Here is a 14,584-nt window from a genome sequence, read left to right as displayed (position 1 = left end):
TTTATCTGCCTAATTTGGTGCAAAATGTTCACTAATTTCATTTTATTCCTTGACTTTTTTTTATTTCATCTGTCTTGCTCTGGGAAACACATAGTGCCATTTTATTCTTAATCATATAGGCATCTTTCAGTATTTAGCTTCTGTATTACCTACTATATCCATAGTAGTAAAAATTGTAGGACAGAATAAGAAATTAATTATGTACTAAAAAAAATAAACAATCCTCCTCTTAAAGAGGCATTTATGGTGTATGTGTCAGAATAACTTAGATGTTTCACTCTAATTTGCACTGCACAATACAAGGAGTAGGAATATTTATTATATACATCAATTCCCTTAAACCTCAAATTCAGTATTTGCATTCATGTTGTTTTCTTTTACATCTTTACGAATCGAAACATTTATTCAAGGTGAATTAAAGGTAAATGTATTGTTTTAGGTGTTTAAATGTACAACAGTGTATATTATTTTTTTTACCTGTTTTTAATTTGTTTATTTTTCTGTGTGTTATGAGTAGGTTTTTTATTTGAGGATTAAAGAAAATAATTGTTGTGTGAATTTTGCTAATATTGAATATTTTTCTTTGGTGAACATCGTGCACATTACTCAAAAGTATCCTGTGCAACAGAGATGTCAGGAAGTATTCATGAAAGTAGCAGTTTAGCATATCTACCATTTAGAAGAAAACTCCTGCTGATCAAGCAAATTAAAAAGAGGAAACTGTTGATGTAGCATACTTAAGGCAGCCTAAAGTAAGAACAACAATACAATTTATTTTCATAACATTTTCATACAAAGGATGTTTCTCAAAGTGCTTTACAAGATTTCAAAGAAAAAGATGCAAGCAAAGAAAAAAACATTAAAATTAGATTAATAAATGAACAAATAACTTAAAAAAAAAAAAAAAAAAAACAATGCACGCTTACATATAATAGATTGATGATTAATAGAAAAGCAGAATCTTTATATATTGAATATATATAGAATCAGTTTTTAAGTTTTTAAAAATGAGTCTGATGATAATATCAGATGGCCAGGAAGGACAGGAAAAAAAATCTACAGGGGTTCCACAGCCAAAAAACTGCCAAGATGGCACTGGGCTTTCTACCTAACATAAAAGTATCTTATATGGTTGCTTATTGTTTTATTTTAGGCTTCATTTTAGTGGATTAGTTGCAGTGGGTCTTGTGGGAAGTTCGGGTATCTGCTTTCGTTCAGACAACAGAAGTGGCTGCACAGGACTTTGATGCGGTCAGGCACTCCAACTTTAGGAAGAACCATGAGTATTTAAGGTTTTACATGAATAAGTAATTAAAGTAGTTTTTTGTGGACATATATGTTTACTTGTCATACAAAACTTTTGCTGACATATATAATGCTGTGTTAATGCACCTGCCAGGCATTACCAGTTTAAAGTACCTTTATAATGTTTTTATACTGTTTGTACTTATAATATTGTTCATACTTTGTCCCACTGAATGTTCATTATTCAAAACAGCACTCTTGTTGCTGTTAAGCATAAGCAGCAGTACTGTATGTAAAGGAAAAAATATTCCATTAATCTTATTGTCTATAATCAAACTAGGCATTTTTTGTTTATAACTGTGTGTGTTTCCTTAATTTTATCTAAGGAGTGTAGAACATCAAATCCAATTTTCAATTGTATTTTTAGTATTTCCGTCCAGTTTTACTAATATATAAAAAGGAAAAATTGCTTAAACACATTTTCAACCCTGTGTATGGTCCATGTATTTACAAATGTGCTAATTTGTTTGTTTGTTTTTCCTATTTTCAGTTCCTTGTGGTTACAGTGAAATTGCAGATATTCCTATTATAAAACCCAGCCGACGGCTATATAATGTCCGTTGCTCAGATATGGGAAGATCGGTCTCTGTGTTAACACAGATTGATGCAGTTGATGGTTGTAAGATGATAACAGTTCGTTCCCCACTTCAGGTAATAAATTCTTCATTTTGTTATTTTTTTTTTTCTTTTCAGTGCTGTGTCTTCACATCTGTTATAGTTGAGATGAAGATTACTGTTTAACATAAGCTAGTTTAATGAAATGCTGTAAACATGTTTGTCAGACCATTACAGTACATGTTAAAAGTGTCCTGTGTTTGTGACGTATGCAGAAAAACCTTATAAAGATTTTTGTTTTCTTCTGCTTTTTAATTTGTAGTATTCCCTATATTGCAGAGAGGTAACTACTCAAGTGCTTTTGAATGTAGTGCAGCCTTTAACATTTTGGTATCTATAATGTGAAAAGTATAATCAAAATTTGAATTTCTGTTTTTTTTTTTTTTTTTACAATAACATTGTAACATATATGGTAGTTATGTGATTGACATAGCATTCAACTTGTAAATAATATCTTGCTTATGTATTTAAATAAAGTCATGTTTTACAGTAGTATTACCACTACATATTGGCATGAGTTACATGACACATCTGTGGACATACAAAGTACTCAACAATTATTACTGGTGAAGCAGCATCAGGACGTCATCAGCCTTTCATATAAAATTAGCTGTCGGTTACAACAAAATAAAATAGACTGTTTTTGAAGAAACAGAAATCTGTTTTTATTGCAAGTAATACTCATTCACTGTGTGTAGAATTTGCTCTGAAATGAATGGTATGTGACATTATATTTTTGCAAACAGCACTGAAATGTGATGAGAAGGAGGAGTTGATTTTGTTTGGACTTTGAAATTTAGTGGTTATGATAAATGTGAGTGAAGATGTTTTTTCCATAACCAATAAAGTAATAATAAGTAATGTTGTTTCCAGTATTACCTACTCTCTGTTGTACAGAGAGGGCTACAGTATATTTGATTTTTGTTTGAGCAGTCTATTTCAACTTTGAGAAGTCTATTTTTGCCTTGTGCCCATCCTCATTAACCTCTGTTTTATTTGGCTGCATATAAAATAATTATTTACGGCTCTGGCTCTTTTTTTTTTTTTTTATATATAAATATACACATGCTTAGTTTTTCCGCTGTACTAGTTTTGGCACTCTATACACCCTCTTTCAATTTGTTCATTTTACATATCAGGAAATCAACAACAATCATCTTCTTTTCAACTAGTCATAAAATTGATTAATCTGATCCTATTTGAGTTTACTTTCTCATTATTTATTCAGTAAAATAATGTTACTGAAACAAAAAAGCGTATCTGTTTATTTCATCCATGGCCTCTGTATGTTGTGTAATTGTTAGTGTTTTTTTTTTTGACATCTCAGTTTAAATTTATCTACTTTTGGGACTTTCTCTTATTATAGACATGCACAAACATACTATATATATGTACATATTTACTATACAAATTTCATGTCGGAAGAAAAGTATAAGATTTATGTTCTGTAGATGCTGTGCCTAAAGAAGACATAAAATTCATAGAGGAAGTGTCCAAAAAGCAGAAATTAGTGGGTTTTTTTTCCACCATGCTGAAGTTCAGATTTTTTTATTGCCAAAGAAGTTAATGCTAACTCATGGATAGACAAGCTGTCCTGCCTAGCCCTCTGTCAAGGATTTGTACCTGCTTTTCTTTGAAGTGAACACAGGCCAGCATTGATGGCCCCAGTATGATTGTGTACAGTTCTGTGTGCCTTTTATTTAGCTTCTTATTTGGCACTAAGAAGTGGAGGTGACATTTTCAGTAGGGATACATTTAGTAAAGAATACATTCCCACTGAGGATTTGTGGCTTAACAAATCCACACACCATATACTGTGTTTTTGCAGCAAACTACTTAGTATTTTGCCTGCACAGAGGCAGAGAGAAAATAAAAAGTGCAGTGCTATGACTCGAGCAAACCTGTATTTTCAGTCACTTTTTATTTGCTGCTTTTCATGTTAGGCACAAGCTGATGATGCTAATCAGTGGTGTCATACGGCGAGTAACATGAAAAAAATCATTGTGGCTTCAAAAATGGGTATTAGTGATCACACTCTGGTCGCATACTTAGAATATTAATAGATTTAAAATCAATGTGATGTTTACAGATGTGTCTTTCTCCCATGTAAAAAATTAGACTTAAGATTGATATACAAAACATCAGATTTAGACCAAATGAAACAGGTAATATAAATGGAGATTATCTAAATATGAAGAGTTTTGTTTTCTATGTTTATTTCATTTCTGCATTTTTTTTTGTTTGTTTTATTTTAAGCTGATTTACCTGACATTGCCTGGGTATACTTGTAGAATTAGTTAAAGAAAGAAATAAAGGTTGATTTGGTGTTTTAATGGTGATCCTGTTGTTATTTGTAGATGTCCTTTCCATCATCCACATTGCCTATTTATCAATAACTCTGCTAGAGTGTAGTCGAGTCTACCTTTTTTCAGTCCAAGATTGCAACTAGCTGAGATTGAATCAAGACTGAAAGGGGTTGAGACCAGGTCAAGACAGAGTCCAAAACCAAGCACTAACTACAGTTTAACTAGTTCCAGTCCAAATTTGCTAATTCTCTGATGGTGCAAATGAGACTCAACTCTACTGAACCCCAGCAGATTTACTTTCGGCAATGGATTAAAGCTTTTTACAGGATCTCACCAGTCACTGAGTAGGGGTGTACACAACGGGACACTGAAATGTGGTAGTGTACATGTAGCTGTAATCCCAAATAAAAATATAATTGTCAAGTTATAGAAGTTAACAACTACAAATATTCTTATCATTTTGTTCTGAATGTATTTGTGCATATCAGTCCTAAAATGCTAAAATAGCTGTTGGTGTCCTTTATAGTACTATAGAAGCCCATGGCTGCAATTGAGAAAAAGGAGGACGGCTCTTATTTAATTTTAATTTTTGACACATAATTGAAAACCAGAAAAAACATGTAATTTATCTAATTTAAAAAAACAGATTATGAAAAAACAGCTTGACATTTTGCTTTTAATCTGCAAAACTGGAAAAAAAAAAAAACAAAGCTTCCAACTTCAGTATTTGCAACTGTCTGTTGTGTCTTTAATGAGGCGTTCCTGAAAGCCAGCATTTCATTTGACAAAATACATTTCATTGAGAGCTAAACAGGTTTTTAAATGTTGTATGGCCAATGATTTTTTTCCCCCAAATGCAATTCTAACCAGTAACAAAAGTAACTGCACAGACCTTTTGGTGGGCAGTAGCTGAAAAAAAGTGAAGGGGCACTTTACTGAACAGGGTTTGTTACATTTTAATCCTGGACACAAATTAATTTCCACTTTTATTTCTATGGTTTTAATTTTATTTAAGTGTAGTTTTAGGGCCATTATAAAATTCCTAAACTTTCCAAACAAGATGAAAACGCAAATAAAAGAATTTCTATCCAGTAACATGAACCTTAACCGCAAGAGTTCACATTATAGCAAAACAATTCAAAATATTTTTTATTTTTTAAAAAAATGACTATTTTGGATCAGACATTGAGGAAGCCACTGCAAACAATCATTTTGTATCATATATGACCATTATTTTTGTGCAATAGACTTTCAGAAAGAATTATTATTATACAATGTAGAACTCTAAAGCACAATATAAAATAATTGTATATATGCTATATGTATTAGGATTGTTCAGTAACAACAAAAGAAAAACAATAATACATTTTTTTTCTTTCTGGGTTTTGTCAACTTTTGGGTTTTATAGTAAAATTTATCTAGGTTTTGGCTCCAACCTTCTTCATACTTGTACTAGAAGAAATGGGTTACTTTAAAGAAAAGTGAACCAATAATAATAATAATAATAATAACATTTTCACTCATTCAAACAGAGCCCTTTATATACAAAACAAATACTGTAATACTGTTCAGAAATCCACCCCTCAAAAATTGCCCATCTCTAATTCATTGCGTAAGTGTGCTAATAGAGCCTTGTAAACTTAAACTTAGTTACCTGGTGCTTTTTTGAACATCAGCGTATTATTTGCTCATTACATTACAGGCAATGATCTTGTTGTGTCTTACTGTTAGTACATTTACTGTTAATTCAGTAATACTGCAACATGTCAATTGAGCAATTTCTTTTTCTTCAGTTTTATTCTTGAATAAAAGCATACTTGTTTTGTTACACCTTTTGTGAAAGTGCTTATTGGATATTTGGGCTTCAGATTTCACACATCCTAAACTTCACGTCAAAATTATGTTGTTATTACTGAGGGAAAAAAGTTTCCACACTTTTATATTTTCATTGGAAACAGTGAAGGCAGGAGAAGAAGTAATTGGGCATTAAAAAGTTGGTATGACGCTTGGAAAATTGCATCGCAAAGGAGGGTGACTATGTAGAAAAGTGCTCATAATTTGTTTTTCAGATTCTTAATAAACAGTTAAAAAAAAGTGCGGAAACCTTTTGAATGCGCCTCATATAACATATGAAAACATTTTCTTCTCTAGCAGTATGTTCAGCATTTTTTGCCTTGCATTTCTTCTGTTATTCTATATTTACACAAGTCGTTGTAGACACGGAATACACACGAAATTTATGTATTTCAAATCACAGTATTTCATTACCTATATAATACCAGATAAACACTTCAACATAGACTTCAGGTGTGAGGATTTTAGCAGGATAGTGCCTTCATCTGACTGAATGGGGGGGGGGGGGGGGGGGATCTAGCAGGCTGCATTCTGCTAATCTACACATTTGCAAAACAAAAGTGGTAAGGTAATGATAAGGAGATTCTTCAGGGATTCTAGTGTTAAAAAGTCTTTGAATTGTAACAGTGGTCAAGTGAGCAAATCTGCTACACAGGTTCGATGTTAAAAGCCATCATTGTCTCGCAGTTTTGCTCTGTTTATTATTTAAGGCTTGATTTCTACTATCCTACATCAAGGACACAACAAATGTTACCATTAGTAGTTATAGCCTTAAAGATAAACATGCTCACGTTGTCCAAGCAATTATCCTGTCACAAAGAAATCATCTGATTTGTCACGACAGAGAACGAAATGCAAGACTCTCTAAGTTAAAAGTGTATGCGGTAACTAGTTTCCTCACTCCTTCTAGTGTCTTGCAAAACTAATGCTGACTGGTGTTTGGCAGAAGTTGCCAAATAGTTTAGAACACATCCTTAGCCTGTGCATTTTAACTGTGATTTTCACTTTAAAACATTGTTATTCTGATGACACTTAACAAAGCCTGGTAAAACACTACCCTGCATAACATAAACAAAATAGTTGCACAGCTTATTAGTAGTTTTGTCGTAGTTTCTGTCAAATGGCAGATGCTTTTCGAATTTTGCATCACCTACATCATTACTATCTTTCAACGTTAAAGTAGCACTAAGCTGTAGTCATAGACCTGAGAAGAGCACCTCTCACTGTCTCACCAGAACTCTATTGCATTTTATATGTGAGTGTCTGAGAACTACTGTCATTTAAAACATTTTCCTTTTAAACTGCATAAAGATGACCTTCCATGACTTTGGTTTGTTAGTTTCTTCATAATTTATTATTGTGGGTGTAAGGCAATGCTTTTACTCAGACCTGCTGGCACCCCTTTGAACACGCATTTATGGAAACTCTACTGCAATGCATTTAAGCTGAAAGGCAGACAATGCTATGAGCCTTGAAAATCATTTAATAATAATTAATAAATCTCAAATAGTGTGGGGTGAGTGGAAATAATAAGAAGCAAAATTTAAAGAAGCTGGGATTACAATCAAAGTCAATATCCACCGCAAGGCATGACAGCTACAATCCACGTCATAGCATTATACAAAAAGCACAACCAGCACACTAATATTTATTACAGATTTTTTATGGGATTAATAGCCAACCCGCAGCGTACCATACGCCGCATAATCAGGCCGCTTTTTAAATGATTTTTAAGCACAGGGAAAAAATTAACATTTGAAAAATCTGGAGGAGAGGGCAAGGACGCCCATTACGCCCCATCCGTCATGCTAGTCTGCTGATTTCTCGTTCAGTAACCTGTGAGTAGTGATGGGCGGAGTGAAGCTTCGCGAAGCATCAACACGTTTGAAGCAATTGTGTCGGAAATCGTATCGAAGCTTCAAAGCATTTGACACTCACCTCTCTCGTGACACCTTCTGGCCATTTTCATTAACGTTACAGAAACTTATGATACACTTCAATGACGTCTGTTAAAAGTCGTATTGCTTTTATTTTTTCGTAGCTACAGACTGACAACGAAGAGAAGGGTTCGTCAGCAGCTTGTAGTGTGTGATGTCTAAAAAATACAAATATAACTAACGCCGACAGGCAGAATGCACTATACGACAGCAAGAGTTAAACAAAATAAGACGCCTCACCTCGTGCATTCCCGGCTCTTTCAGTTAGTATTTACTTTTGCACTGTATCATTATAATCTCTCCTGTTATTAGTATTATAATTAACCCTGATCTTTTCTTGAGATCACATTTAATAGCCTTAAATGTTTTCTTTGCTCTTTCTTAATTAAAACGGAGTAGACAGAAAATAAAGGTTTATCCCTGTACTTTGCCATGATATAGATAAGCACATTTGAGAAAGAAAATGTGAAATCCTTAAATCACAGATGTCATTATTCGATCAAGTATTAAAATCTGTAGTGCTTCGAAAGCTCGACAGTGTCGAAACCTGAGTATCGAGAGGCCCATCACTACCTGTGAGTCACGTAGAGTTTTCATTGTTGTTTGCGATTCTGGCCGCTTTTCGCGTACTGAGTTGTTCCAGAGTCACAGTTGAGAAACAGTTTTTTAATGTCTTTTAAGCACAGGGGAAAAAATTAACATGTGGCCCGGTGCATTCTTTAACTGCCTTGTGGCGCTGTAGTAGTACGGATGCTTTGCAGTAAGGAGACAGTGGAAGATAGTGGGTTCGCTTCGCAGTTCCTCCCTGTGTGGATAGCAAATTATCCGCGACAAACAAACTGTTTTACACGCTGCAAACCAATCTGCGCCGCTTTTTCAATGTTTTTTAAGCAGAGGGAAAAAAATGAACATTTGCAAAATCCGTAACGCTGCTTTCAGTAAGTACAATGCACACGCGTTTAATTTGTCAGCCACTTTTTGCCAGTTGTCTTTTCTGGTTTGGGCCGCTTTTGCAGTGTTACCTCTTGTGTATATTATATCTTGAAATCCTTCGAGTTGCTAATTAACTAACTAACACCCACCCACTCAGCTTGTGTGAAAAAAATGCACCCGTTCTTTCATCATTTTGTTGCAGCCTATCAAAGACTTGCTGATCATGTTTTGTAGACTCAATATATATTGGCTTTTCACTCAGCGCGAGGGCGCGCATTCATCTCGGATTATTACATCTTGCTAGACTAATCTGCTACACGGCTGCGTTTGAAAAACTGACTTATCCCGGATGAGTTTCACCGGCATTAATGATTAGGAATCTGGTTGGAACAAAACCCTGCAGCCACAGGGGTTCACCAGGACCGAGTTTGGCAAACACTGCTGAACAGAGACAAAACCGACTCAGGTGAGGAGTGGGGGCGGGCAAAGTAGTTGTAGCTATTGATTATTCAGTGCTGTTTGCCTGGGTGTCTGATCTGCTCAACAGGATTATAAATAAAAGGAAAACAAAGTGAAGGCAATGTCACAGGTGACCCTGTGGTATAGCGGTTCCACAGCTCCCCTTCAAAAGCCCATTTTTAAATAAATAATCATCGCACTCACAGTGTAGCGAGGGGCGTGGAAGTGTGGCTGAAACGGTTTCCGGGTAGACTCGTGCTTCGGGCATTTCTCCCCTGTGCAGTGTGTGAGCGAGTGAGGAGAGAGAGAGAAAGCCGGTACGTTAGAGTGAGCGAGAGCAGGCTCGAAGGCAATGTGTTCCTGTGGTATAGCGGGTCCATAGCTCACCTTCAAAAGGCCATTTTTAATCAGGAGACTGACAGTAGTGGAGTCAGGCACAGAGAAGGTCAGCTGCAGAGAGAGCGTCTCGACTGTTGCAGGGCCCGAAGCAGGTGAGACGCTAATGAAAAAGAGGCACAGGGCTTTTTGGTTTTTAAAGACTGCTTCCTTCATTGTGTTTTAACTTCAGTTTTTAAAGGATTGCGCGGCTCTCTCTTGCGCTGCCTGTGTGTGCCTCTGTCTCTCTGTGGCGCTGCCTCTGTGTGTGTGCGTGGCTCTCTCTCGCGCACTGCCTGTGTGTGCGCTTGTCTCTCTCTGGCGTTGCCTCTGTGTGTGTGCGCGGCTGTCTCTCTCGCGCTGCCTGTGTATGCCTCTGTCTCTCTCTGGCGTTGCCTCTGTGTGTGTGTGTGTGTGTGTGTGTGTGTGTGTGTGTGTGTGTGTGCCTCTGTCTCTCTGGCGCTGCCTCTGTGTGTGCCTCTGTCGCTGCCTGTGTGTGCGCGCGGCTCTCTCTCTCGCGCTGCCTGTGTGTGCCTCTGTCTCTCTCTGGCACTGCCTCTGTGTGAACCAAGATTCCACTGAGGTTGACTAATGAAAAGTCAACGTGGCTCAGAGCTGCAAGTGGACTGTGGCACAGACAAACAGAAATGACGGCATGTTTTTCGAGGCGTTGCGTCCGAGTTGGTGGGCGTGGCTGTGATTTTTTCGTCGTATCCAATGGTCTAAGAGTTGGTGGGCGTGGCTCCTTCCTGTGTGCGCCATTGGTGTCTTACTTGTCGGCAGTTTAGTGAATCCACGCCCCTTCCGGCGTGCTTTCCATGGTTGGCTACTTGTCTTCTGGCTTAGTGAATTATATATATAGATAATTATCATAAACCATACTGTATTTCCGTGTGCCATAGTAAATAGTCTACCTAGTTTTAACAAAGTGTTTTGCTTATCATTACCTTTTCTCTGCTTCTTTTTTTACTTTTATTGAAATTAATAAAAGCATGTAACATTCCATATAATCAAGTCAAACTTAACAAAACTAAATTCAATTCATCCCACACCCATGAGAAAGAGAGCAAGGCCAACCCAGAGTAAAACTTTAACACATTATGAATTGATTGCGGGTGTTTAGTTTTCAGTGGACAGTAGTACATTAGAGGAGAAATAACTGCCCAGAATTTACTTTGTTTTTTCTTGCAGTAAAATTTTAAGCTAAATTTAAGTCTGTTATTTCTGTTCTTTAAAATCAAATGTTTTTTCATAACAAAAAATGTCTTTGGATCACATCCTTTTTATGTTGATTACAATATATTTCTGTGGTTTCTTTTGTATATTTTAGATAAAGAATCATTTTTCTATTACTTTTGCTATATTAAAATTTTCTGTGAAGACAAATTCAATGGATTTAGTTGGTGAAGCTGAGCCTGAAAAAGAGTTTCATGTACCATTGGATTCTTACAGGTAAGCCACATATATTTCTATATATTGAGTATTAGAAACAAATTGTTTTTCAAAGGTATCTTTTCATGGGTTCTTTTAAAGTTTGAAATATGTAGACAATAAACTTACTGTAGATGTTGAATTGCTGTTAGCTTTTTACAAAGTAAGTAAACACCTTAAGTGCCAGATTCCTATATAGACATCAATCACGTAGCAAATTTGTAATGTTTTAATTATTTACAATATTTTGAACATTGTTCTCTTTATACAGTAATGTTTATGCTAGTAGAAATAAATTTAGCCCAATAAAACATGACTCATGCTCAGAATTCTGTGCAAGTACAGTTAACCATGCGCCAGATTTGGGGTGATGTTTAATGATCTCCTTAACATTATCAATAAATTCAACAGTATTAATAATGTTCCTGCCATCTAGTGAATGAATAACCACATTGGCAAATAAAAAGCTGTAAATGCAGTTTTAGACCAAAATGAAACAGAACCATTGCTCTAATCAAGTGATAGTGATAACAATGTGAATTTATCATGAGACATTAACACTAGAATCCCTGAATTCTACAAAAAAAACTCCCGGGCCAACTTAAATTCCTTTACACCTCTCCATCACCATCTTTTGTTTTGCAAATGTATAGATCAGCACAAGCAGCAAGCACCCTGCTATCCCATCCCCCCACCCCCGACGGAGCTGAGGTCAGTCACAAAATTCTCAATAGCTCAGGTCTTTATCTGGCAGTGAGGTTCCTCGAGTTGTACAGGGCAAATAATACATTGTTATCTGGAACAAGCGCTAACTTTTACAAGTAGACAAAATTTACACGGGGTGTTACAGACTCAAATCAAATGTATGTTTTTATTACAGTTAGGTCCATAAATATTTGGACAGAGACAACTTTTTTCTAATTTTGGTTCTGTACATTACCACAATGAATTTTAAATGAAACAACTCCGATGCAGTTGAAGTGCAGACTTTCAGCTTTAAAACAAAACGATTTCATAAAAATGTGAGGCAACTAAAGCATTTTATTTAACACAATCCCTTCATTTCAGGGGCTCAAAAGTAATTGGACAAATGAAATAACTGGAAATAAAATGTTCATTTCTAATACTTGGTTGAAAACCCTTTGCTGGCAATGACAGCCTGAAGTCTTGAACTCATGGACATCACCAGATGCTGGGTTTCCTCCTTTTTAATGCTCTGCCAGGCCTTTGCTGCAGCAGCTTTCAGTTGCCTTTTGTTTGTGGGCCTTTCTGTCCCAAGTTTAGTCTTCAACAAGTGAAATGCATGCTCAATTGGGTTAAGATCAGGTGACTGACTTGGCCATTCAAGAATTTTCCACTTCTTTGCTTTAATAAACTCCTGGGTTGCTTTGGCTATATGTTTTGGGTCATTGTCCATCTGTATCATGAAACGCCGCCCAATCAATTTGACTGCGTTTAGCTGGATTTGAGCAGACAGTATGTCTCTGAACACTTCAGAATTCATTCGGCTGCTTCTGTCCTGTGTCACATCATCAATAAACACTAGTGTCCCAGTGCCACTGGCAGCCATGCACGCCCAAGCCATCACACTGCCTCCACCGTGTTTTATAGATGATGTGGTATGCTTTGGATAATGAGCTGTTCCACGCCTTCTCCATACTTTCTTCTTGCCATCATTCTGGTAGAGGTTGATCTTGGTTTCATCTGTCCAAAGAATGTTTTTCCAGAACTGTGCTGGCTTTTTTAGATGTTCTTTTGCAAAGTCCAATCTAGCCTTTCTATTCTTGAGGCTTATGAGTGGCTTGCACCTTGCAGTGCACTCTCTGTATTTACTTTCATGCAGTCTTCTCTTTATGGTAGACTTGGATATCGATACGCCTACCCCCTGGAGAGTGTTGTTCACTTGGTTGGCTGTGTGAAGGGGTTTCTCTTCAGCCATGGAAGTGATTCTGCAATCATCCACCACTGTTGTCTTCCGTGGACGTCCAGGTCTTTTTGCGTTGCTGAGTTCACCAGTGCTTGCTTTCTTTCTCAGGATGTACCAAACTATAGATTTTGCAACTCGTAATATTGTAGCAATTTCTCGGATGAGATTTTTCTGTTTTCGCAGCTTAAGGATGGCTTCTTTCACCTGCATGGAGAGCTTCTTTGACTGCATGTTGTCTGTTCACAGCAAAATCTTCCACATGCAAGCACCACACCTCAAATCAACTCCAGGCCTTTTATCTGCTTAATTGATAATGACATAACGACGGACTTGCCCACACCTGCCCATGAAATAGCCTTTGAGTCAATTGTCCAATTACTTTTGAGCACCTGAAATGAAGGGATTGTGTTAAAAAAATGCTTTAGTTGCCTCACATTTTTATGCAATCGTTTTGTTCACCCCACTGAATTAAAGCTGAAAGTCTGCACTTCAACTGCATCAGAGTTGTTTCATTTAAAATTCATTCTGGTAATGTACAGAACCAAAATTACAAAAAAGTTGTCTCTATCCAAATATTTATGGACCTAACTGTATATTATAGTAATAATAATAACTAATAATAGCAGCTCACTACTCAAAACGCAGAGCGCCCAGGATAGGAGAATTATCCCTGTATGTCAATAACAGCTGATATACTAACACTAAATCTGTACACAACAAATGATGTTTATGCAACTTTTTAAATGCACACACAGTTTGAGCTCAGGAACATTCCAAGTTAGAATCGTTTGAAGATCGAGACACAACTGTACATGCCTTACAGCACTTTCCTTCATAGATGACATGATAAAAAGATTGAAAAAACAAAATTATAAATGTCTCCTCTAAAAAAAATAAGTATTTTTAGTTATATATTATGGCAGGTGGAATGTTTTAATTATTTTAATTCAGTGTTTATTCTATGAACCTGAGAAAATATACAAAATTTCTGTGTTAATTTGTCAGTGTGTGCACAGCGACTTGCTTTCTGAGCATTAAACCAACTTCACAAAAAGAATTCTAAACAAAATATTTGATTTGAATGAATAGATTAAGAAAAGCAAATAATTGTTAGATTTTTTGCTTCTTCAACTATTGTTTGTGTTGTAGCTTAGATGTTTGGTTTGGTCTGCTCCTTTTTGTATTTAGACCTCCACCGTGTTTATTACACTTCATTTGTACCTGTGTACTTTGATCACTCCATCCCATGGTCCTTCTTATTCAAAATTAAAAGAAAATTACCTCCAGCACCTGGCGTTTATTATACATGTCCATTGGGTGCCATGATGGAAGGCTGCTTGTTTAGAAATTCAATGCTTTTCTGTTTACATTTGGTGAAATTGTGGCCTCACATGGTGTTTCTAATTTAACCTTCCATCAAGTTTTCATCTGTCTCAAAGCCT

The 14,584-nt window shown here is 36.1% G+C and overlaps 1 protein-coding gene across 1 annotated transcript in view; it reads left to right on the top strand.

The window, feature by feature from the left end:
- Positions 1-14,584, top strand: part of vps13c (vacuolar protein sorting 13 homolog C) — a 608,306-nt gene that overhangs the window by 491,884 nt on the left and 101,838 nt on the right. Inside the window, exons 58-59 of the mRNA XM_051920790.1 lie at positions 1,796-1,956; positions 11,115-11,236. Of these exons, the coding sequence (XP_051776750.1) occupies positions 1,796-1,956; positions 11,115-11,236 (283 nt within the window). The remainder of the gene's footprint in view (positions 1-1,795; positions 1,957-11,114; positions 11,237-14,584) is intronic.

The sequence above is a fragment of the Erpetoichthys calabaricus genome, chromosome 17 (assembly GCF_900747795.2).
Source record: "Erpetoichthys calabaricus chromosome 17, fErpCal1.3, whole genome shotgun sequence".
In the NCBI taxonomy this organism is placed as follows: domain Eukaryota; kingdom Metazoa; phylum Chordata; class Cladistia; order Polypteriformes; family Polypteridae; genus Erpetoichthys; species Erpetoichthys calabaricus.
The sequence above is the reverse complement of the archived record's forward strand: the minus strand, read 5'-3'. Positions and strand labels throughout refer to the sequence as shown.